The 24,902-nt window shown below is 35.9% G+C and overlaps 3 protein-coding genes across 6 annotated transcripts; all 3 read right to left on the reverse strand.

Annotated features, from left to right (window-relative positions):
- Window positions 1-1,612: 1,612 nt before the first annotated feature.
- On the reverse strand, window positions 1,613-7,156 carry LOC122842428 (G-protein coupled receptor 4-like). 3 transcript variants are annotated; one of them, XM_044136266.1, is made up of 5 exons: window positions 7,084-7,156; window positions 6,106-6,142; window positions 3,164-3,343; window positions 2,844-3,019; window positions 1,613-2,746 (listed from the first exon to the last, which is right to left on the reverse strand). In XM_044136266.1, the coding sequence occupies exons 3-5, from the start codon at window positions 3,302-3,304 to the stop codon at window positions 2,203-2,205; spliced, it is 861 nt and encodes a 286-aa protein (XP_043992201.1). In that variant the 5' UTR covers window positions 3,305-3,343; window positions 6,106-6,142; window positions 7,084-7,156; the 3' UTR covers window positions 1,613-2,202. The 3 variants fall into 3 exon arrangements, with proteins under 3 accessions (XP_043992201.1, XP_043992200.1, XP_043992199.1); XM_044136265.1 differs by lacking the exon at window positions 6,106-6,142 and having other exon boundaries at window positions 7,084-7,135; XM_044136264.1 differs by lacking the exons at window positions 6,106-6,142; window positions 7,084-7,156 and having other exon boundaries at window positions 3,164-3,364.
- A 1,565-nt stretch (window positions 7,157-8,721) lies between these two features.
- Window positions 8,722-12,363, reverse strand: LOC122842430 (G-protein coupled receptor 4-like). Of its 2 annotated transcripts, XM_044136268.1 has the most exons (5): window positions 12,308-12,363; window positions 10,934-11,058; window positions 10,436-10,657; window positions 9,465-9,643; window positions 8,722-9,381 (listed from the first exon to the last, which is right to left on the reverse strand). In XM_044136268.1, the coding sequence occupies exons 3-5, from the start codon at window positions 10,640-10,642 to the stop codon at window positions 8,829-8,831; spliced, it is 939 nt and encodes a 312-aa protein (XP_043992203.1). In that variant the 5' UTR covers window positions 10,643-10,657; window positions 10,934-11,058; window positions 12,308-12,363; the 3' UTR covers window positions 8,722-8,828. The 2 variants fall into 2 exon arrangements, with proteins under 2 accessions (XP_043992203.1, XP_043992204.1); XM_044136269.1 differs by lacking the exon at window positions 10,934-11,058 and having other exon boundaries at window positions 12,308-12,357.
- Window positions 12,364-21,419: 9,056 nt separating this feature from the next.
- On the reverse strand, window positions 21,420-24,364 carry LOC122842456. The gene is made up of 4 exons (XM_044136358.1): window positions 24,277-24,364; window positions 23,976-24,094; window positions 22,875-23,062; window positions 21,420-22,791 (listed from the first exon to the last, which is right to left on the reverse strand). Exons 2-4 carry the CDS (start codon window positions 24,066-24,068, stop codon window positions 22,293-22,295), a joined length of 780 nt encoding a protein of 259 aa, XP_043992293.1. The 5' UTR covers window positions 24,069-24,094; window positions 24,277-24,364; the 3' UTR covers window positions 21,420-22,292.
- Window positions 24,365-24,902: the final 538 nt, after the last annotated feature.

A 24,902-nucleotide genomic window follows, 5' to 3' on the forward strand; every position in this document is an offset into this window, starting at 1 on the left:
TTCTTTCAACCATGCCGTTGTAGGCCTGGCTTTATGTTTAGGGTGGTTGTTCTGCTGAAAGCTGAAACTCGCCCCGGTCAAAATGTGGATCCAGAGTCAGAATGTTCTTGGCAGATGAAAGCAGGACTTTCTTCAATCCAATCAACAGGTCCTCAGAGGACAAAAGAGCCTCCACACTTTTTCATGGGTTGGCCATTAAAATTTTAAGGTGGCAAATTAAAAAGAGAAACATAATCTTACTATAGCTCCCTACAACTGATTATTAAGGAATATCAAAATAAAGAAATATATTTTTAAGTCACACAAAAAAATCTGCCAGATTATTTCTAAACCATTCATTACATCTTCAACTACACTTTATTTATTGCAATTAGCATTTAAGTTCATGCTCCATTTGAACATAGATACGCTGCTTTTAAAGAAAAAGTACTGCTGTTGAGTTGCAAAATGATTGCAACCTGAACCACACGAACCATTGGAGGCTATTTTCACATTTGTATCTGACACTAAGCAATGGGAACCTGAGCTTCTGTACTGTCATAATGTATTTTCTGAAACTCAACTCAACTTCCTGTCACAAAACTCCCCACAATGATGCCCTTTAAGAACAGAGGTAAACCCTTCTGGAGCAGAAAACTGTGTGAAACGAACTTTCAGATGTATATTGTGTCCAGTGAGGGCTGCTGCTGTTAATTACCTCATCCACCCCATCAGCAAAACTCAACATTTATCAACTGGAGAACAAAGCAGGAAGACATCTATGGACAACTAAACATTCATATGTTGTACTCGGGGAAAATGTATAAATTTGGTAAATAATGACACTAATGCAAAGTTGGCACTTTTAATGGACTTCTAATGCAACCTTTAAAGCAATTTTGCATTAAAAGTGTTATTATTTACCAAATGACACGTCATGACAATAGTCATTCATAAACATTTCTTCATGTTCATGTCTGGTGTTATGTCAGATTATGACAGTGTCATGTCAGTCTTATGCTCATCGCTTCAAATAAAGTTTCTAAATATTTTCTCCCAATTGCAACACATTCTGATTAATAAGATAAAATCCACTAAAAAGTTATTTATGTTATTTATGTAAATGACGCTTAATGTGTTTTAAACATTTTATCAAGCTAACAGAGAATTTAATAGCAAAACCTTCACTATCCTGCAGTGTTTGTGTTCTGCTTTTAGTTTGCATTTTGAATATCTCTCTGTGTTTATTCCTGCTTAGATCACAACTTTTGGTTCATTCCTTTACACTTAGTAAAGGAATGAACCTTTGTTTACTTTGTTTGTTTGCTCATTTTTGAGTTCATTATTAGGGTTAAGCATTCTAACTTTGTCAATCCTTAAACACTTCATGTTTAATGGTCTCTTTTCCTTAGCCTTCCTGTTTGCTCCCTGCTCTCCCTTCACACCAGTTTATACAGGAGAACCTTTATCAAGAGAAGTAGTCCTTTTTGGGTTACGTCCTGTTTATGAGTGTTGTAACATAATTTATCAACGTAAGCAGTTTATTTTCTGTGACACAGACTGAATATTTACTTACATTTTTAATTTTACAGACTTGTGGACAAAAGAAGACAAGAAGCAATTTTGTGCACCGTTCACTTTGACTTTAGTTACACAGCACTTTAAAATGAAGTGAAAACAAACACTGATGACAACAAATTCAAGGTCACTCTATATTAGTTTTTGTCAAGGCCAGATTAACATTACCATAAAAATATGGTATGAAATAAGTAAAATAAAATATGGACAGAAAAGTTTGAATTGATAAATCAAAAGCAACATGTTAAAAAAGATTTAAAACGCAGCGTAAATGTACAAAAACACAAAAACTCTTTCCAGATCAACTATGATTGCAATGTTCTAGATCAGCTGAAGATTATTTTTAAATGAACGACAAATAGCAGTGACTGGTTGTTCAACTCTAAAAGATGCAAATCCAGGCAGCAGCTTCTCTGGATCCTACAGATGCTCCTGGTTTATCAGGTGATGCACATGTGAAAATAAAGCATTTTTAATTTTGCCTAAAATATTCCAGCACTTTTGAGACCATGAGCAATATGCATGGTTTTGCTAAAGTCTAACTCTTAAAAAGTCTTAAATATACGTAATCCTAAAGTTTGTAGGTGTGTAGCAATAGGTGTGATAGAAACGCTCTCAGTCTGTAACAGACTGGAAAAAGGACATTTATACGACCTGGTCTGTGGAAACACCTGGACTGTCTGTACTAGTGTTGCCCATCTGTTGCTCATCAGACATTTTGCAACAACAAACTGAGATCAGGAGCTTGTCTATGGCACTTTTCCTGATGAAAAGGTACATCGTCAAGTCAGCAAGAGGACTAGAAGACTGCAATATGAATGTTATATTGCTAAAAACAGTCATATTTCTGATTTCACTGACCAAAAACCAAATGATACTGGGACAGAATAAAACTGTGTAAGTAAGGAGCACTACAACCAGAATAGCCAAAATTCTCCGTTTTTCATCAGCAGACACACTGCGGGCTGCAGACAAGGCTTTAATGGTCCCGACCAGGAAGAACGTTAACAGGGGCAAAGGCAGGATGAAGAAGACGGCACAGAAGAATCCTATGACCTGAAAACCCAACTTTAATACAATAGAAAGGATGAAAAAAATAGGAAGCATCCAGACGACAATGCTAACCACCAGAGATGTCTTGATGTTTCGCCTAAAGCGGTACCACAACGGCCACGCAACGGCTAAATACCTGCAGGAAAGGAAATAAATATTAGACATCTATGAAGAATGTCAGATTTATAAGGTATTGTATCTGAAAAATTAGACAAGTATGATCAGATAGTTACCTTTCCAAAGAGACACAAACCATGAATCCTATGCTGACCATCAAACCATAAAAGTAGGTGTAATGGACTATAAGATTACCATTAACTAAGTTCTCTGCAATCATGCAGCAGAGCTGAATTAGATCAGAAAAAAGAAGGTTGATGATGTAGACTGGAGTGACATGATCCTTTTTTATCTGCAGGAAAATATAAATATGTTCAGAGATACGTCTTGTAAACATGTTAGAGTTCAGATTGGGTCTAAAACAAAACATCATTTATCATTTTAATCTGACAAACACTCATAATCAAGACTGTTCATTGCTCTTTTATTTACTCACCAGGAGATAAACTGCAACGATGGCAATTACAGTCAAAGGAAGTCCAATGCTTGCAACTATCAGCTGACCCACATGTGAATAGACAGTAATATTGAATTTGTGATTGTGCATTTTGGATTCCTCAAAGCTCCCGTTGTACATGTCACTTCTGTCTAATGAGGAGGCCTCTTGGTGTGAAACCTGTTTTTGGAGAAAAGCCATTGGAAAATGATCATGTTGTATTCAATTTTCCATTGATAATAGGTGTATAGAGACAACAAAGAACTTCACAAATAGAGCAAAGTAGTAAATTGTGTGGACTTACAAAGTACCAAATCAGCCAGTGTGATCCACTGACACGGGCAAACACACCACTGTCTTATGAAAACAGCACAATTTTATCCTAGATTGGTTCCTGCAATACGGTTACACTTTAAAGGACTGCTGATCAAAGCGTAAATGGTAAAGGAGCTGCACCTGGGTGATACCCCAAAGTGCTTCACATTCCACTCAGTCATTCACAAGCTGATGATGGCAAGTTACTACATTGTATCCTCTGCTGCGGCAGGGCTGTCCGACAGAGGCAAGGCTGCGGCAGGGCTGTCCGACAGAGGCAAGGCTGCCGTTGGGCAGTCCGACAGAGGCAAGGCTGCCGTTGGGCAGTCCGACAGAGGCAAGGCTGCCGTTGGGCAGTCCGACAGAGGCAAGGCTGCGGCAGGGCAGTCCGACAGAGGCAAGGCTGCGGCAGGGCAGTCCGACAGACAGTCCGACAGAGGCAAGGCTGCCGTTGGGCAGTCCGACAGAGGCAAGGCTGCGGCAGGGCAGTCAGACAGACAGTCCGACAGAGGCAAGGCTGCGGCAGGGCAGTCCAACAGAGGCAAGGCTGCCGTTGGGCAGTCCGACAGAGGCAAGGCTGCCGCTGGGCAGTCCGACAGAGGCAAGGCTGCCGCTGGGCAGTCCGACAGAGGCAAGGCTGCCGTTGGGCAGTCCGACAGAGGCAAGGCTGCCGTTGGGCAGTCCGACCGAGGCAAGGCTGCCGTTGGGCAGTCCGACCGAGGCAAGGCTGCCGTTGGGCAGTCCGACCGAGGCAAGGCTGCCGTTGGGCAGTCCGACAAAGGCAAGGCTGCCATGCAACAGTTCAACGGGCCTCTGAAGTGTCAGCAGGGGAAATGGCTTGCCTAAAGATACAACAGGGATGGTTGGAGCGAGACTCGAACCAGCAGTCCATCATTTACAGGATGAACTGCTACCACCAGGGCCAGCCCAAGCCTCCATGGGTCCAAAGTGAAATTTGTTTTTGAGACCCTCTATTTCTGCTAATAATGTGGATTGATCAGATGATCATTTGCTTTTTAAAGATCGGTAACCAAGGAACGGCCAGGAAACTGCAGCCCTACTGAAGATGGAATACATACACACATATTTATAACACTGTATGAATAGAGAAACTAATTTCTCTTAGGTTTAATTACATCAGCTAAAATTAAAATTTATGCTAGGTGAGTCTTTCTGACCTGAGAATGTGGACTGGTACTGGGCTGATTCTGTGCCTTCAGATAATTTTAACAGTGATCCTGGAGGAGTTTCTCATAACTTATAAGTTGTTTTTGTCATGTTATGTTTGCTTCTGAGGTACAGCAATGAAGTTTGTGGGTCAATTTGACCCGGGGAGTTTTTAATCATGTTTGTAATAATGTCAGAAACCAAAACAAATCATCCACAACATTTTTGTATCTGATTATTACAGTAACTCCAAAACTAAATATTTTAATCAATGTTTGTGCAAGGATGTTTTTTTTTTATTTCTCACAGATTAAGGATCAATGACAAAAACCTACTCATTTACAATTTACATTCTTCTTTTCACTGGTATTCTTCTTTTCACTGGTATTCTTATTATTCTGCAGTCACAGACTCTTATGGGTCTGTGACTGCAGAACATCACCAAACTGTTCACAGGATCCCCACAGTTTTCAAGCTACTCATAAATGTCTACCATCAGACAGTGGGAAGGCATCTATCTAAAAATCTACATCTTTAAAATGAAATGTGACTAAAAATAAGCTACATAAAGAAGAATTTTACACAACCTGCCCACAATGAAACTCCAATGTCCCATGTCACAAACACTACTCTGCTGATGAGGAAAATCTTTTACATGTTTGCAATCGACCCGCAGACATTTTGAAGGGCACCTCTGCTGTACAGGAATAGTTAAATGCTACAGTCAGATTCCTGACAATATGCTGTAGAAATAAAAATAAAGTGCAGCAAAAAGAATTTGTCCTCATTGTATCATATGAGCTGTTTGGCCTGTGATTTTATTGAAATAGATTATTGACTGACTGTGGTAAAAAATAAATAAGTTATCGCAGTCAATAATCTATTGACCGTGACAATAGATTATTGACTATTGTAACAGTAAATAGTCGTTGACTGTGACATTTCAATGGAGATTTCTACAGAGTGTTTGCTCTCCAACATCTACGAAGAAACAGAAATAGACAGAAATAGACTCCTTCTCCGACGCCGAATCTCATTTAAAAAATACTCAGTTTGTCAAGCAAGAGTATGATCCAGCACTAACGTGACTCAAGGTAATGGCTACCTAGCTTTCTGAAATCAGAAAATAATGCTCTTATATAAGTACCACAATACTTATTCTGGGTTTTCAGTAACGATGTTTTCTAAAATGAGCCCTTGTTCTGAAACCGAAAACCCTGAATAACACAGAGTGGAGTACTCTGTGTTACTCAGACCATCGGTTTTCTACTCAGAGCTTGTCAGCCTTGCTTTCTGAAATGAGGCCTTATTTCCTCATACAACAGGAAATCTGTCCTGTCAGGTTAAATAAATAGACCAACACCAACAAAACCTAATTTACAATTAAAACCTGTGTGAAGAAACAACAGCATCATTATCAATAAAAAACCTTTAGATAAACCTTCAGAAAACAAACTGACCTTTAGGTGAGTGCAGAGTAAGTCAGAGTTTGATGAGCTACAGGAACAACACAGAGAAACTGTGAGGTGTGAGTGAACACACATCAGTTTCATTTGTCAAGCAACAGATAAACCACACAAATGTAAAGGCGTATGTGGATTTATCAGTGGGAGAGTTTACTTTGTTACACTGTGGAGTTTATCAATAAACTCCACAGTGCCACCTACTGGTGTCAGTTATTTCTGCAGTGTTGGTGAAGAGTTTATGTTAAACTCACTAATTCTCACAGTGTATTGGTGATTGATTTTACATTTTACATTGTGTGCATGAGCACTATGCGTGTATGTCTGCTGCAACATATTCTGAAAGTGCTAAGCAAACTAGTTTGGGTACACAGCAGTGTAAAATTTAACATCTTTTCATACAGCAAAAAAAAAGGCAAGTACATAGACAGTGATGCGTGCATGTTTAACTTTGATAAAATGTTAGTGACGTCAGCTGATACTTAACTCAATATAGAGCTAAACATGCTAAATGTCATCTTAAAAAATGTATCTGTGTTAGCTTTTGTTTCAGACATCCTAATTATTCCCACAGTTTTTCTCAACAACTGCACTTTCAGTTGACTCCATGTTGTGTTTGCTGTTTGCCCTTCTTTTGCTCTCTCTGTCTGGTTGCTCTTGAACTCTAGCACTGACTGCTGGTTTGCATTCCCACCTGTAATGTCTCCTTGTCTTGTAGTGTAAGGTAAGGTAATTTTACTTGGCACATTTTCAGTAACAATGCAGTTCAAAGTCATTTATATGAACTAGATGTAACTTAAGAGAATCCGTCATAGCCGACATAATGCAATGTAAGCCTCTCAACCATCTTAGTTGACCCAAAAAACATGCTGTCATTTTGGTCCAACAACGTCAGGTTGTACTCTTCATCTCCTGCATGGTCATCAATGAATATAATACTTATCACAAGCTGTAAAGAAAATGTAAAGAATTTACCTTCAGCAACAAAAAAACAACTTAATGGCAGCTGGCTTTCAGCTGTTCCTATGAATGTGTAAACATGGAAAAGCTGTTTTGTTCCTGCATTTTGGTTCCTGTGTTACATTAGGCACAACCTCAAGGGGGAGCCTTTTATTCTTGAAGATTTGCCCTGTTTGCTTGGTGGTGAAGAAGTGAACCTGATCTTATCATGACCAGAACAAAATTTAGGTAATGTTGAATTTTTCTTTCTCAGATATGTGACAATGCTCTTTGAGGTTCAATACACAGGAACGAAATGCAATCAAGCTCAATGTAAAGCTTAAAATAATGTAATTTTTTGCCTGCATTTAGATTTTTTTCTTCATCTTTTATCATATAAGTAAATTTACAGGAATATAAGTGATATGTAAAGAAGTGACAGAATTATGTATTTAAAGAATTTAATCTTAAAATATTTTCCATGTATTTTCAAATATAAGTTTGAAATCCCTGAAGAAACAAGTATAGATGAGATGAGACTGAGATGGAGGGAGATGAAAACGTCCTCAGTGACGTTCTGGGGCAAAAATCTGACATTTTCTGGATCCTCTTCCACTGAAACTAACAGCAATATAAAATTATTCCTATCTTATTTCATATAACTAAAGATGATGAAGTATACAAAGTTTTGGTTTTCTTTCTTTTTTTTCATACTTTATTAACATCACAGGTAAAATTATCCTCTCATTGTTGGGACATATTTCGTAGAGTTGGTCCCCTCTCTTCGTATTTCTGGATTCTCCAGATTATCTGCTGTCGTGCACAAACACACCTGAGGATCGACCTGGAGTCAGCACACAGCTTCAGTCACTGCAGCTGGAAACTGGAGATCAGCCTGAAACCTGGGAGTAGTGATGAACTCTGACCTGCACCTTCAGAGCCACATAAAGACAGTTACAAAGTTGGCCTTCTGTCATCTGAAGAACGTTTCCAGGATTAGAGGACTGATGTCTCTAGGAAATGTTTAAAGGTGTAATTTATGTTTTTGAAACACTTGAACTCTTTATAATGTTGCATTTTTCTACTACCAAGAAGTCAGAAAAGGCGAATATATTCATATCATGTTATATAAAAGCTAACCTAAAGTCCAGAAAAGTTGGGACTTTTTTCAAAAGTTAAATAAAATTAAAACTAAAAAAGTTTGAAATATAATATTCAGGCATCAGCTGATATTTAATTCACAACTGACGTCGCTACACAATGACCGAAACAAATGACAATTATGAAAGAAAATTAATAAAAATGTCCTTATGTACCTAAAATATCAAGCCTACATTTTTTTTCACAAATAGCTTTCTTGAAAAGAAAAATAATATTCTTGATTATATCTTGGACGTTGCACAGTTCCACGTCACACTGGGGTTAAAGGACATGTCAAGGATGAGCATCGGCTAACAGCCATTATGTGACTGACAGCAGCAATGTCATTATATTCAGCTAAACTGTGATTGTTAGTTAAATGTTAGTGTCAAGAGGCAGGTCTCCAGACAGACAACTATATATTTTAAAGTCTAATAAAAGGCTCTTTGGGCATCAAAGGTAAACAGAGAAGTCACTCAGTTTCTGAAATAGAACAGCTGGGAAACATTTAATTTCTTCAGTTTTTGGGTTTTATTAAAAGAATCATGAAGAATTCAAAATCGATCACAGGAAATCAATCTCTTTTGCAAGAAATCCAGAACAACAGTCTGAGAAAGTAAGATGTACAGATATTTCTCCATCTATGGCACAGAAACAGCTGCAGTGTGCAGAGCTGACATGTTCTCATCATCGTTGCTGCGGATCTTCTGATTCTCAGACCTTTTACAGGAACACAGAGAAGCTAAAATCTTATCAACTGCACTTTTCCTCAGAAAAATATACAAAGCTGAGTCTGCAAGAGGATTTAGACATTGACAAACGGCAGCCACAGCTTCAAAAATGACATTTTTCTGAACTTCCTCCGAAACCAAACATAATACAACTGGCAGAAAAAATAGAATATATGTAAGCAACACCACAACCAGGACTGAAAAGATTCGATGTTTCTCATCAGGAGCGACACTGCGAATTTCAGACAGAGCTTTAATGGTCCCAACCAGGCAGAGGATGAACAAGGGAAGAGGGAGGAGGAGAAACAAACCCAATATGGTTGCACTGGTCCTTAGTTCCAGGGGAAGATAAACGCTCAAGATAAAAATAACAGAAAGGATCCAGACTGCAACGCAGACCAACACAGATGTCTTGATGTTTTTTCTCATTTTGTACCACAGCGGCTTGGCAACCATCAGATACCTGGAATAAAAGACAAAAGTTGTTGGGCATTGATGTAATGATGTCAGACAGAAACACAGATACAAAGGAATGAAGATAGTTACCTTTCCAAGGAAATGCACATCATGAATCCAACACTGGTTATCAAGCCAAACCGGAAACCATAAAGAAAGGAGCCATTAGGATCTTTATGTAACAGCATAGGAATTCTGCTGCAGAACTGGATGAGATCCGAGATCAGAAGGTTGAGGACGTAAACTGGAGCAACATGATCTTTCTTCACCTGCAGAGGGACAAAAGAAAAGGAGATAAAGACCAAAGTCTTTGTAGTTGGTAGATTTTAGTTCCACAGACATGACATGAGATGCTTCTGTCCTGCTGTATTCCTGGCATGTGTTTTTATTGTCTTGATGACAGAGAATGTCCGCCCAGCAGCAGGATGAAGGAATATTCATGGCCAGAGCTGGAGATCAACTCTGGCTTCCCCAAATGTTCTCAAAAGCACCAAGCCTGAAAGAGACCTGCTGTGGCTGGATGTCGCCCCACCACTTCAGTCAACAAGTCAAACTTTTCAGGCTTACCTTTACCGAATAAATTACTGAATTACAACAGATCACTATGAATAATGACAGAACAGAAAGAGTATAAAATGTAATTTATGCTGATGTGTGTGTTACCATTACAACAAGGACAACTTTGTCAAGGTAATACACAAATTATGAAAAAAAATTCCTATGATCTCCTGTGGGTCGAATCAAATGAGACGGCTAGAGAAAAACAGGAGAAAATAAAATGATTCAGATGAATTACCAAACAAAATTCATGGCTACAACCCCAGGAATCATTGTACTGTTGAAGATCTCATGTCTCAGCGGTCAGGTGTTCACTGACACGCCACGGCAAAAACTGGTAAAAACATGCAAATGAGAATTGTCTCACTGTGAGTAATTTACAATTTACGTTTTTATTAGGAATCTTTCTGCCTTTTGCAAAGTAATGAATAGATTAATAATAATATCTTGACTAATTACATAAAAGAACATTTGCCTTTGCTGTGTAGTAACTGTGGACTCACCATTGATAAATTAGCAAATATCGTCACCAGAGTCAACGGAAGCCCAACACAAATAGTGATCCAATCCAGCACGTCCACATATTGAAAAACACGTTTGGTGTATTCATCTTCATCACCGTTATTATTTACAAATACATTCCTGTTGTTGGTGATGCTCTGACCGACGCTTTGGTTCCATGAGGTGTTGCTGACGACGATATTCTCCATCCTTCAGTGTCAAACCTGCATGAGCAAAATAATGAATAATTATATTATTTTCTGAAATTCAAAAAGGTTTACTTAGTTGCCTGATTATCAGTTATAGATTGTTATTCTGTAATTCTCTATGAAAAATTATCCATATTTGAAGCAAGTGGATAGTTTCTACCTGGAACTGTTGACACATAATGTTTGATCTGTTTTCTCATTGAATTGAACAAATAGAATATATTTTTCCTCAGCAGCATTAGATTCAATCTGTTTTCCTAATTTCTGTTCATGATATAAAATTATATTTACCGTTTCAAAGTTTATAGGTCCTGAAATGATTCGTTCTCAATCATTTATCCTCCTCATCAGGTCTGCAGCCGGTGCACACTGTGTTTGCATGTTACAACACGTACAGGCTGACCAATGACATCTGACTGCGTTAAGGAGATGGTTTGATAAGTTGATTATCTTTACCAGCAGGAAGGAAACATCCTTTAAGCTCATAACAAAATTTATCAGTTTTCAAAACCACAAATTGTAACTAAGCACCATATGGTGCCAACAAATATCCTCTCAGTTCTCCTTTAATGTACATTTAACCTTTAACCTCTTTACATTAAGTCCAACAGTTTAAGTCATGCATGTTATGGGACACTCAGCGCCTCTCTGCATCTCTAACTTCAGTAAATGTTAAAGAAGCGAAGCTGTAGTCATGGAAACATTTCACATTAACAGATACAGATGCAGCAACAGGAACCAGTATGGGCATGCTGGATGCAGGATGTACTGCATTGGTCTCTCCTGCTAAAACTTCTTCAGCCATCTTGTTTTTTATGTGGGCTGTGACAATCAGATAAGTGGTGGACCAACTGTGGGTAACAGAGACTGATGGGTCCCTTCTTGTTGGCATCCCTACAGCTAAACTGCACTGTTTCAACAAACTAAGTTCATTCATTTCATGTAAAACTCATTAACAATAACTCTTAAGATTAAAACTTATTTTTCTCTTCCTCCCTCTTAGTCCTTTACACAAGAGAAAAGAGATGTGGTCAGATGAAGTGGGTTCTGTCAAACAGAGAGGAAGTGAAGTGAGAAGTGCTTCACAAAAAATACACTTCTAAATTTTATTTCATGACAGAGCAGCTTCTGTGAAATAATACCCATAAGACACCTGTTAATGTCTTACAGGGTGAGCAATAATATTCATTGTGATGGAAAATATAATTCAGAATGAGGTTTTGCCTCTTTCCCTCTTTCAGAGGTTTAAAGTACAACAATCTCACATCTCAGATGACACTGGGCTGATATTTACCTGCATATAATATTCTGGTTAACAAAGGCAAAGCAAGACTTTTCTCTTGTCTGTGACAAAAACTGAATGTCACAATAAACCTAATTTGTAAGACATAATAAATAATGACACATGGATAAAATTTAATTCAAGATTAATTAGGCAGCATTTTAAAATGGAAGAGAAGCTCAAGCTGTGCAAAAAAGCAAAACCAGGAGTTCAACACTGATAACAATGGTTATGCTCTGCCTTGCATTAAGAAGGTTTCAACAGTTTTACAACAATAAACACATCAACTAATTTGTATATCAATCAAGCAAACCAACAGACAATAATCTTACGATGATAAACAATGTTCTTCAAACCAATAATCTAATAAGTTGATAATTTACCTTTTGCTTGGCTAAATTTGTTCAGCTACTTCCCACATCGCTGACATCTGTCTAACTGGTCAGCGGAAAAGGAAGTTGATGTTTTGCAAGCTTCAAATTAAGCTTTTTTTTTCTGTAGCTGCTAGGAGAGCTGGTTACACAAAAGTCATTAAATTTAAGCTTTGTTAATGCACTGGCTTTAATTCCTCCTTCAAAAAAAAAACCTCAGTATTGAAGAAATCTTATTTATAAATGATGTTTCCTGTAAGTTCTTTGTCACGTCTAGTTAAGTCAAAGTTCATTTATGTAGCACATTGACAGCAGCCTCAGGTGGCGTTGTGAAAAAGTATTCACCCCCAGAGTCAATACTTTGTGGAGACAAAGTCCAGCTGCCAGCATTGTAGGTTTTGTCTCTATTTTGAGGTTGTGTGAATGAAGCAGCCATGAATCAATCTGAGGTTGTGTGTGCGTGTGTGTGTGTGTGTGTGCGTGTGTGTGTGTGTGTGTGTGTGAGGAAACTGCAGCTCTAAGGATGAGCTGTAGGTGGTGTTCAGTAAACCCAGGTGTGTGTGTGTGTGTGTGTGTGTGGGCGTGTGTGTGTGTGTGTGTGTGCAGCAGCGTTTGAGGTTCATTCCTGTCTGCACAATGTGCACAACCACATTCCTCACATTGTGACACACATTGTGACACCTCGCTCTTGTATGTTTATGGGTTTATTTTTTGGGGGTTTCTTTTTTTGTAAAAATGTGATGCTTTAAGAAATTATTTCACTATTTAACTGCGATCCGAAACAACTTAAAGATTAAGTTCTCACATTGAGTAAATCTCATTGTGACACAATGTGTATCACAATGTGTGTGTTGCATCACATTTATTTCACCTGAAGTAAAGATCTTTATTTCAGGTGAGACCAGACTCTGGTTCTGTGTCTTCATTCAACCTTAAGTAATACACAGATTATTAGCTATGTATAAAAATATCTAATCCTTGATGACGCTGTGTGAAATACAAACTCATTTTGGAACAGAGACGGTTCATAAAAATATCAGTCACTGGGCTCCACTCAGCAGATCTTCAGGTTGACAGAGTTAAAGAATAAAGTGCTAAGTCTGCACTCTATGCTTCACTCTGCACGCATGCTAAAGGGTGTCGGCCTGCTGTTATCAGTTTACTCATGACTATGTGTGACTGGAGCTGATCTTATGTGTTGATTAGGATTGTGTAAGCGTGCAGCAGCAAGCGTGGAAGCAGATGAAATTGATAGACAGTCCCTCTGGTGAGGTGGCCAACCCCCCCTCACCACTCATTGTGGTGCACATGGATCCTGAGCTAAAATATGGCGGGCAGTTCTTTCTGACCGTTGCCTAGTTCTGCTCCTCCAGCAGAACATCATGTCTCCAGTAACGGCCCGCGTCCCTCAGTCTGAAACTCCATCTGTGTTTCACATAAAACATGCCAAAGCTACTGAGGCACTAAGTGATTAAACAGCAGAAATATGGCTAAGAAGAATAGGAACTATAAAAGCATGTCTAATCTCCATGGCAACCATTCAGCTGTGCAACACTCCTGGTTTACTGAGCACCACCTTTAAGACACAGCGCCCCACAGATCATCCCTTCCCCACAACTCCCACATTCAGCTCCTTCAGACTAGTCAGCAGCAATTAGCAAACACCTGGTGGAACTGCACATCTGCTGAGCGAATCATACCAGCTAATTCTCAGCACAAAGCTGGTGAAGGGTGAATAGAGTAGTGATGATGATTCCTAAAGGAAGAGTGTCAGACAGATCAGGAGTTACTTTGAGAGACAGAGGCCCAATTTCAATTAGATAAATTATGAAGCCAAATTTATTTTAAGTCATATTTGAGATATTTTTATAGTAAGTAAAAAGTAAAATAGTTATTTGAATGTGCCATCAAAGGGCACTACATGCCTGGATAATAAATAGTACTGTCCCTTTAAGGCCACACCTGAAACACTCTGGCTTCTTGTTTGACATGATTGTAAAATAAAAAAATTAAAAATAAATCAGGCAAGATATCAGGATGAATTATGGAGATGTAAAGCCTGGTACATCCAGAACAACTTCCAGATTGGGTTCATCCACCCGTTTGGTGTGTTTGCATTGGCTAGCAATGTTACTGTGCCTGTTTCATTGGCTGACAGCTTGGACAGATGATCTCAGATCCATCATCAGAGGCATGATGTCCGGATGTTTGTGATGTGCTCCTGCAGGTCTGAGTCTCATCCCCTGGAAACAGACGAGGTTCGTCTGGGATGTGAAGATGCAGATTCTTCATCCTCAGTTGTCACAAAGGGCTCAGTGTAATCATCAAAACTCCACTTCTCTTTAAACGGCACACAAACTGTTTGGACTTTTACCCTCAGGTCAGAGTTTTAAACTCGTCTTTTACAACCACTTTTTTTTGTTGTTTTAAGAAATGGTAAAAAAAAAAAAAAAAAAAAAAATTAGAACAAGATTGGAACCAAAGGTTTTTTATTTATGTATTTTCCATATTCATTTACATAATTCACATTATTGTTATTAAATCAAGTATAATGTAAATAGTAATGATATTTAATGTTTAATACATGCAAAGCCAACATTCACCAAGACAAAGAATTTGTTGGGTAGAATTAAAAAAGAACAAATGTTTCTTCAATGTTTGTTTCATCAGGAAACAATATTATGTTCATCTGGAAGAGGCTGACTGGCAGAGAGACTCTGATTCTAATAATGTCTGAGAAAAAATGTTTATTTATGTGAAAGGTCACACTCACTGTTATCCTTGATTGTTTCGGTTTTGGTCTTAATTTGGATTTATGTTTTAAACATTTCTTTGTTATTTCAGTATGTTTAAAATGTTAACCAATGTTCAGCTCATTTCTCTCTGTTTGTTTCCATATGAGTTAATAGTTTATGTTTATCTCTTGTGTTTTGTTCTCAGTTTATTTTAGTTTTTCCTCTCAGATCAGTATTAATGTTTTTCTCCTGGTCTGGAGTTTTTTCTTTTTGTCAATCTGAATTCTCTCTGTTTATTAAATATTCCCATATTTTCCCATATTTTCCCATTTTTTCCTCCACAGCTGTTCCAAACCCTCTGGATTAGCTGACCTGCATCAGATGTTATTCCTGAATCTTTCCTTTATATAAAATCTCACAGGATGTTGCTGCTCATTACTGGTTGCTTGTGTTGCTCTTCCATTAATCCCCATTTACGTCTCCTTGTTGCTCACTAATAAAAATGTTTTATTTATTTAGTTAGTTTTTATTTTCTGTGTGAAATGCAGTTTCACTAACTTTAAAATCAACTGGTTATGCAGTCAAACTGCTGCATGCTGAGGTTAAAAAACTGTTTAAATTGTATGAAATCTGTACGTTTTTTGTATTTTTCTTTTTTACAATTTCATCTTTATGCAAGTTTTCATGTTCTCAAAGATATTTTGTAGTTGTACCAGATACTTCCATCACACTAAAAACTCTACAGAAGAAACAAAATTATTCTAAAAAGCATAAATTATTACCAATTTCTCCTGATAAGATATTTTGTAGAAACTTTGACATGTTCTGAAAAATGAAAGGTTTAGATAAATAATTCCTAAACAAAGACCCAGAGACACAGTCAAGTTTAAAAAATATATGTTAATAGTTTTTTAACATTTGTAGTTTTTCCTATAAACCAGTTTTTTTTATAAAAGTAAAAGCATTGTAGACACATTTTAAATATGTTTTAATTAATAAACTATTTACATCTTTCTAAAGATCAATAGTTGATTTGGTCATGAAAACAGTTTTTATATGCAGGTTGATTTTTTACAGAATTTAATGATTTTGTCTTTAGTTTTAATTTCACCCTTCAGGGATTATTCTCTGCGTCTGTCTGGCTCTGAGAAGCCGACCAGCTACATGTTGTTGTTGTTGTTGTTGTTGTTGTCATCGTTATTGTTGTGATGCTGTTTGTCTGCTGGTCCTCATTGTTAGTCTTTCTGCAACAACACAGGAAGGGCAGCAGTTTGTCAAGGACCCACTTCTTTATAAGAATGTATAGAAGCAAGTCTGTCAGAGGATTTAGCTGAATTAAAGTACAGGACACACTGGTGAAGTTGTCATATGTGGGATCATTGAAATCCCACCACAACCACCACCACCCTCCCCAAAACACAAACTCCATAAGAATTTGTGGTAAGAATGTCAGTAAGTAAGCAAACAACACCACAGTTAAAACAGCTATAATTTGTCGTCTTTCATCAGGTGGGACACTCTGGGATGTAGACAGAGCTTTGATACTGCGCACAAGGAAGAATATTAACAGAGGGATGGGAAGGACCAGGAAGGGTGCCACCCATGCTCCATTATTTAAACCAATATAAACACAAAGGATCCAGATCACAGCACTGACTGATGCAGAAACCTTGAGTTTTCGCTGGAATCTGTACCAAAAAGGCCAAGAAATCAGCAGATACCTGTAATTCAAAAGCAAAATTATAGAACAAAGGAATAGAAAGAGAAACTTTAGCAAAAAGGCAAAACAAAAAAACAATAATTTACCTTTCCACGGCAATGAAGGTCATGAAGAAAACACTGGCAATCACACCACTGTTGTAGACATAATAAATGACTGAATAAATTATGAAATTGTCCTTTAAACTTCCCACATTAACAATCATACAGATAATCTGAAGGATGTCTGAAATTAGAAGGTTGATGATGAAAACTGGGACGACACGATCTCTTCGGATCTGCAGAAAATGAGGGTTACGTAAAATTAAATTAAAATAATAATAATAATAATAATAATAATAATAATAATAATAATAATAATAATAATAATAATAATAATAATAATAATAATAATAATAATAATAATAAATCAGTAAAAGAACAGGGCATACATTCAAATATGTTAGTTGTTTTACTGATTGATTTTTGTCAAAATAAATTTGTAAAAATTGTTTTGTCAAAATTTTGTTTTGCTAAAACTTTTTTAGTAAAAAGGTTTTAGATATTTTTGCTAAAATACTTAATGATTAACAAAGACAATGACAAAGCAACATAAAAATCACTATAAGGTTTGATGTGGATGAAACTAAATACAATCACATAAATTAAGCTTAAAATATTGAGGCTAAAATTATGTTAAAGTCAGACAAAAAGCAAAGATTAAGCATTTAATAGACACATAGATGTGCAGAATTTTCATCTCTACTGATTGTTAATAATCTCAGTGACTGAAGAGAAGAAGAAAAGTTTCTTCTGAAGTCAATAAAGACTTTTTCCAACTTGTCACTATTTATATAAAATGAGGCTTTAGTCTTCAAACGTTTAAACTAAATCAGTAAAATCTTGAATAAACAGATATTGCCTTCTTTCTGTTAAAAATAATAACATGTTATGTTGTTTTATTTCTGAAGTTTAGTTTTTATTGAACAAACCTGAAAGTAGAGCCAGTAGATGGCCAGCGGTGCTAAAAGACCCCAGATGGAGAGAAGAATTATGGTAAACAGTGAATCTGTTTCATAACTCCAGCAGAATATATCTTCAGATGAAAATGAAGAGCTGGAATTATCTGGTTTTGTATTGTTGGAAGAGTTATTGTAGTTAAAGCTGTTATTGCTGCCATTATAGTTTGGGATGAAAGCCGTTGCATTGATGTATCTGATATCCATCTTCACAATAAAACCTGTCAGGGAAAGTCAGTGATAATCATGAAGCAGAACAACACAGAGCTTTAAAAAAGATTCAATAATTCCCTTCTAGTCATTTTACAATTATTAAAATTAAAAAATGGACTTACACATTGAAAAAGAACTACAAGATGGACGTTTTACTGAGACCCGACCAAAAAAAGTACAGTTTTGGTGGGTCATTATGTTTTTAAGTAAATCTTAACTTATATGCATTTTTTCTATAACTGACACATAAAATAATATCCAAAAACACCAATAAAATACCTAAACATACACAAATCAAATTTGAAATAATTTTCTCCAGTAAATTATGATCCTGACCAAGTAAATAAGTGAAAAGAACAAACAATAAAACAACTGGAACTTGTGGAAACTAAACTTCTAACTATGAATTGTAAAATGACTTTTAGCTAATTTAACTGTCTGCTAATGTTCATGCACCAAATATATCCAAACACTGCTGCAAACAGTTTTATCTTCATTACATGTTAAAATTAAAATAAAATAAATAAATCATTCTTTTCAGTCATTTTGAAGAATAATGCACATAATTAATGTAAGAATTTGTACAGATGTAAAGATGAATTATCAAACCTCAGTGAGTCTTCAAAGCTGCATCAGAAGTTGTGCTCTCTGCGTTCCTGAAGGATATTTATAGCAATGTAAGACATGCAAATATTTTCTGAATGATAAACAGAGACGTTATCTGGACACACCTGCTGTGTTTTTAACCAGAGAGACACAACATCTGTTACCTGTTTGAGTTGAACTAGTAACAATTGTTACTCTCTTCATACTTTCTTCCTAAATGTATTTTTATGTTTGATAAACAAATCAAAATTGAACACTGTGATAAATGTAGACCATCTTTCAAAGGTAAGAATTACTGTAATGTCTAAACAATCTAGTTTTGATAAATTCACACATTCATCAGAAAATATTAAAATACTATCTGAGTCTTTATTCTCTTCATTCCCAGAATTCACTAAACATTTTCATTTAAATTAATATTCAAATTCAGTTCATGGAAATTCTTTGTTGTGTCAGAACAGCAGATTAAATGATTTCCATTGGAACAATACATTTATTTTGAGGAACAAAGAAAGTCTGTTTCAGACAATACTGATCATATCTCATCATAACACAAAGCCTTGGAAACTGAAGACTTTGTGCTTTATAATAAGATGCATCACATAAATAATTTAATTTTAAACAAAGAACAGCTTGTAAGTCTGTAGGAATGAGAAGGAAATCAATTCTCAGAGTCTGAGTTGATCCACGTTTCTTTTAGGACTGGGATTGTAAACAAATGCAGACGAGTCCATAAAGACAAAACTAATTCTGAAAACACAGAAACACGGTGCCAGAAAGTTTCTGGAAGATTCTCTGATTAAGAAATCCATCTGAAACTTTTAGTCTCTTTAAATGTTGATTTTTCTGAGCAGGTGTGTTATTTTTAAATGTTCATCACAACAGGATTGTAATTTTCACAGCATCAGATTTGGCAGCCGATCCGACAGAATGTCAGTTCCTTAAAGGGACCAAAGTCCAACAGTGATACAGTGAATCCATCTTGTTCAGGGTCAGAGGTCATGGTTACAGGTATGGTGTGAATTAGGTTTTGGTAAGAGTTTGGGTTAGTATAAATGCATAAATGCATTTATAAAAATGAATTGCAGTCAATACATAAACTCAATACAATGATAGTTAATAGAATAATAGAATTAATATGAGTAGAAATTCAAACGTGTGTTTGTGATGTGTGCTTAGAGGTTTGTAACAACTCAGATTAAAATACATACATGAAAACTGTATTTCATAATCATGTATCTTCTAAAACCCACTGGGCACAAAGTGTTTCAGGATCTTATGTTAACACACAAGCACACAACACTTTTCAGAAATATAAAAATCAAGTGTCTTTTTCCTTCCACTTCACATTTATGCTATATTTTGAGTTCAACTTCAGTAAATTACAGTGAAGTTTAGTTTGCAAATGGAATATGACAAAAAATATTAGTATTGTATGAAAACCTTTACAAGGTTCACATTTAATTTTGTCAGTTGTTCTTAAATGTTTATTTATCTAAACTAAAAGAAGAATCAAAGTTCAAATTTGGTGTAATTTAAAGTTTTTACCTAATTTTATTCCAGCATTTAACTGTAAACTTTGTTTAGAGCATCAAACATACATACAGGACATGAACTAAAAATAATAAAAAGATCTATATCTGTCCTTCTTTCCATGTTCGTGTACTCGACTCTCCTTCAGGATTTTATCAGCTGTCATGCAAAATATTGTGGTATTAAAATTCAAATTTGATTTCTGAATAGTCTGTTGTGTTAGGACAGCAGAATAACAATGTGCATTATAAAAATACATTTCAAGTTGAGGAACAAAGAACAAAGGTTGCTTCAGGTAAAGCTGATTAAATCAGGACTGAGGCTCTGAGGCGGCTGCAGTCCTGGTTCTTCATTACTGGATCTGATCAGGTATTTCAATTTAAACAAAGAGTCTAAAGAGCAGGAACTTTCTCAAACACTAATTAGAGCCCTCCCCATATTTTTCTTGGTAAAACACAGAAACATAATCCCATAAAACTGATAGAAACTTTAATGATAAAATTCTGCTTCCAGACTCTGGCTTCATCACATTCCTGAACATCCACATCAAGACTCAAACAGCTTTTTCTATTTTCAGCCTTTTTATGATATAAAACACACAGTAAGACGTAAACTCCCACACACACACACACACACTGTTTGTACAAAACAAAAATGCTGCTTCAATTCAAATAACTAAATTATTACCAATCAACAGAAACATTAATTGTAAATTTAGTTAAGGTACCAACAACACTTTCAAAGACCAACTTCGAGTTTAAAATGTTGGAGTGTAACTGAGACCACTCCGTGTTTTCGCTCCTCTGTGACGTCATCAAACTGTTAACTGTAGTACCACATTCAGCCACTAGATGGCAACTAAATCAACATTGTTACAGCATAAAACTGAAATTATAATAAACTGACAAGCAAAATATTTACACACATATACACACATATTTCTGCTAAGATTAATTTGCAACAGAGTAAAAAATAAAATTTGATGATAATGTGTATAATTTATAACGTGTTCAGTTATTTATTTTCAAATGAGCTCGACTGGGTGGATTAAACATGCTGATTTCAACGCCACCAAACATTTTTTACCATCTTGTAAATATCTACAGTCCACGTTTTCCTAAACTTTAACAGGTTGTTTGATTTTCTAATCTTCTGCAGGAGTTTCTGCACATCAACAGCTGGTCAGTGACCTCTTTATACATAAAGACAAACAGAATCAGGTCCATGAAAGGGCCGAAGAGAAACAAGTCAAAAATAATTTCTGTCATTTCAGGGGAGTGCAGATCTGTATAAATAAAATAAATAAGCATAGGCTGTAATTAAGCATTATTATAACAAAAATTCCCATAATTCTGTGTCTCTCTGCGGCTGGGAAAGATGAGACATTAGGTAAGTATGAAACACCACTGACCAGACTTATGATGAAAACTGGAGCAGAAAGAAAGCCAACTGTCACAAGCAGATAATAGAGCTTAAAGATGACGACATTTGAGACAAGAACAATACAAAACGCCCAGACTGAGACACAGATAATGACTGAACCTTTGGTCTGTCTGATGAAGTCCTGCTGTGTCCAGCAGATCAGAAATAACCTGCAACAAATGGCAGAAATACAACTTCAATACTACGGCACAAATATCTGTAAAACTGACTTTAAATGTATCAAAAGGCAAAATCAGTTTTGGTGATAAAATGTGTGTTTCTACAGCAACACACATCCTGAAGCAAAGACTGGCCACAGCACCAAAGCTGCACATTTTAAAATAATATGTGATTATAAGTAAGTTTTCCTGAAAAGGATCCATGGTGGCTTTCAGCAGGATCAGAGACAGAAAGTGTATCAGGTTACTTACATTTTTACTGCTTGATAAATTATTATTGATTTTGAACTATTTCAATAAAATTCAACTCCTCTTTTTGACAAAATCTTTTTCATTTCCAGATACACATCCGAGCTGGAAAAAAGTCATATTTGATTTTAAATGAATTAATATGTTTCTATCAAACGTTTTTTAATTCAGACAGTGACCTGTTACAGTTATACATCTAAAGATTAATAAATAAGTTCACATCATTATGAGTTAAAGACTGATTGTTGTGACTTTACTAGAGCTTAAAGTAATGTAACATTAGTGATATAATATTTTGCTCATTTGCTTGGTCTCTCCTTTTATTTCTACCTATAAGCTGCAGTCAGATAGATAATCTGCTGTCATCTCCTGCTGCAGGTGTTTCCATCTTGCAGCAGCACAAACAGGCCAGCAGCTTGTCGACGGGACCTTCACGCATGAAAACCAACAGAAGCAGATCCATGAAAGGACCGAGCAGAAACAAGGTCATAAAAAACTGTGTTTGATGATAATAATAATAATTATATGAACTAAAGGTCAAGAAACTAACTGGTGGGACAATTGTTACAGAGTAATTAATCAGCAACAGAACAAAAGTTGCAATTATTCTACGTTTTCCTTCAGCAGATCCTGAGGCGAATCCAGGCAGAGATACGAAGGCCCCGAGTGGACACAAGAGGAAGATGACCGAAGGAATGAGAGCAAAAACAAAGATGACAGAAATGAGGTCAAAAAATATCAGAAGAGGAAAAAGCATCATGGAGAAAACCCAGATAGAAACACAGATTATCAAAGAACATTTAGTTTGTCTGATGAAAGACAGCTGGACGATGAAGAAACACCTGCAACACAAAACGGAGGAAATCTGTAAACATCTCAGCCAAAACCTGCAACCCTGATTGTTCATGAAACAGAGAGTTGTTACCTTTCCAGGGCGATGATCATCCTGAGGTACAGGCTGACCATTGCAACACCACCGTAGATTATGAGACATGTGGAATTTGGAAAACGCTCATCTTTTGTTTCAACAGCAGCAATCAGAGTGATGAGCTGGGCTGCGTTGGCGGTGAGGAGGTTTGTGTAGTAGACGGCAGGAAGGTTGTCAAAATGAACCTGCAGAAAACGTTTAACAAATCACATTATGGCTGAAATAAACACAGTTTGATTTATGGATCCTGAAAACGGGTTAATTTAGTGATGAAAATCCTACAAATGTAATCACATTGTGTGATCTACTTCAGCTAAAAAATGGAAAATATTTATATTTACTTTTGGAAAACATTAAAACCAAAAGAAAGAGATTTGATGGATGTCATAAAAATAAAAGAAATTCTAGATTTTTATGATTTTCCTTTTTTTTCCCCCAAACAAATTTGACTTGAATTAAAATAATCTTCTGAAATAAAGTCAGTTTTATTTTTATTATTTAGATTATTCAGTTTAATTCCAAAGTATTTGGTCCTGAGGGTAATTTAAAATAATCATACTACTATTATTATTATTATTTTATTTTATTTTTATTTTTTTTCAGGAATAGCAAATATTTTAAATTATATGTCAAAGGTAACAACGTGAGATTAAACAAAAATCTTGAGGAAGGTGGAAAGTTTTCATCAGTATTTCATTTTAATATTGATAACATTAAATATGACAACTTCAATATAGTAAAAGTTTAAACATGAAGTGAATTTGCTGGAGTCCCTAATGAACACGTTGTCATGACAACATCACTGTCAATATTTAATTCATTAATTTTTTTAAATAAAACATGCCTTCAAAGCTAATCATGTTTCCAGCTTTTGAAAAAGAATGAAAAAAATGCTACAAATAATAAGAAAACTGGTCAATCTATTTTAGATAAATTTATGTTTGTATGTTAAGAAAAAAGTCAAATGTTGGTTTTTGTCAGTATATTAGAAGTAAAAAGTTTATTCATTTAGTTGGTGATTGTAAAAGAGGCAGGGATGCAATGAAAATAATTTCAACAAAAGAAAGAAAATATTCATTTAATTAGTAAATTTCTCACCATGCGACACAAACCGATGGCCAGCAGAGTGAAGGGGAAACAAACACGGACGTCCATCCAAATCATCACGTTAAGATAATCCTCAAATCCCATTTCTCTGAATGTACTTGTCAAAACTCCTGTTGTAAAAAATAATAACAATTATGAAAGCATTTTATTTGCTTATTGACATGATATCAGACATTTTATGCAGCTATTTAGTATAAATATTTAATAAAAACTGTTACAGTAAAATTATCTAATAGATTTTTAAATAGTCAGAAGATATTCATCAAAAATAGTTAATAATTATTTTACTTACAATATTTTTACCAGGATGTCTCTCTGCTCAACAATCCAACTTCTGAAACCAGCAGCTCTGCAGTCGTGACGTTTTGATTCAGTGTTAGAAATGTTAAAACGACATTTCACCTGCACTCAAATGTTGTCCGTATTAAACATTCACACGGTTCCTCATCATCTTTTGGTCGTTTTTTTTTTTTTTGCTTCACTGTGAAGTGGTTTTCTTCACTGCCTGCAGAGCTTCGCTGTGGTGAGATGAGTGGCAGGAAGCAGAGATAGAGATCAAAATGCAGCAGGAAATGTTTAAGAAATTCTGCATCTGTACATATTAAAGCCTTTTGCATAAAAATGATTTTTTTTACAGTTTATTAGAGTGAAAGGTTCCAAGGTCCAATCATTTTGGCACAAAGTTTTATGTTTTTCAGAGACACTATATGGGATAATAACTGGTGGGAAGCAGAGTGAGAATCCTTAGACAAAATGTAGTTCTGCATTCAGTGCAAACATAATCCAAACATTTTATCATAATAAACACATTTTTGCTCAAAGAATTGGAGATTTTCAAATTTCTCGTTACTTTATGCCTCCTTTCTAAACATGGTCATATATTGGATTGATGTCAATGTGTGATTAATAATGTGACCT

The sequence above is a fragment of the Gambusia affinis genome, linkage group LG13 (genome assembly GCF_019740435.1).
Source record: "Gambusia affinis linkage group LG13, SWU_Gaff_1.0, whole genome shotgun sequence".
Taxonomy (NCBI): Eukaryota; Metazoa; Chordata; class Actinopteri; order Cyprinodontiformes; family Poeciliidae; genus Gambusia; species Gambusia affinis.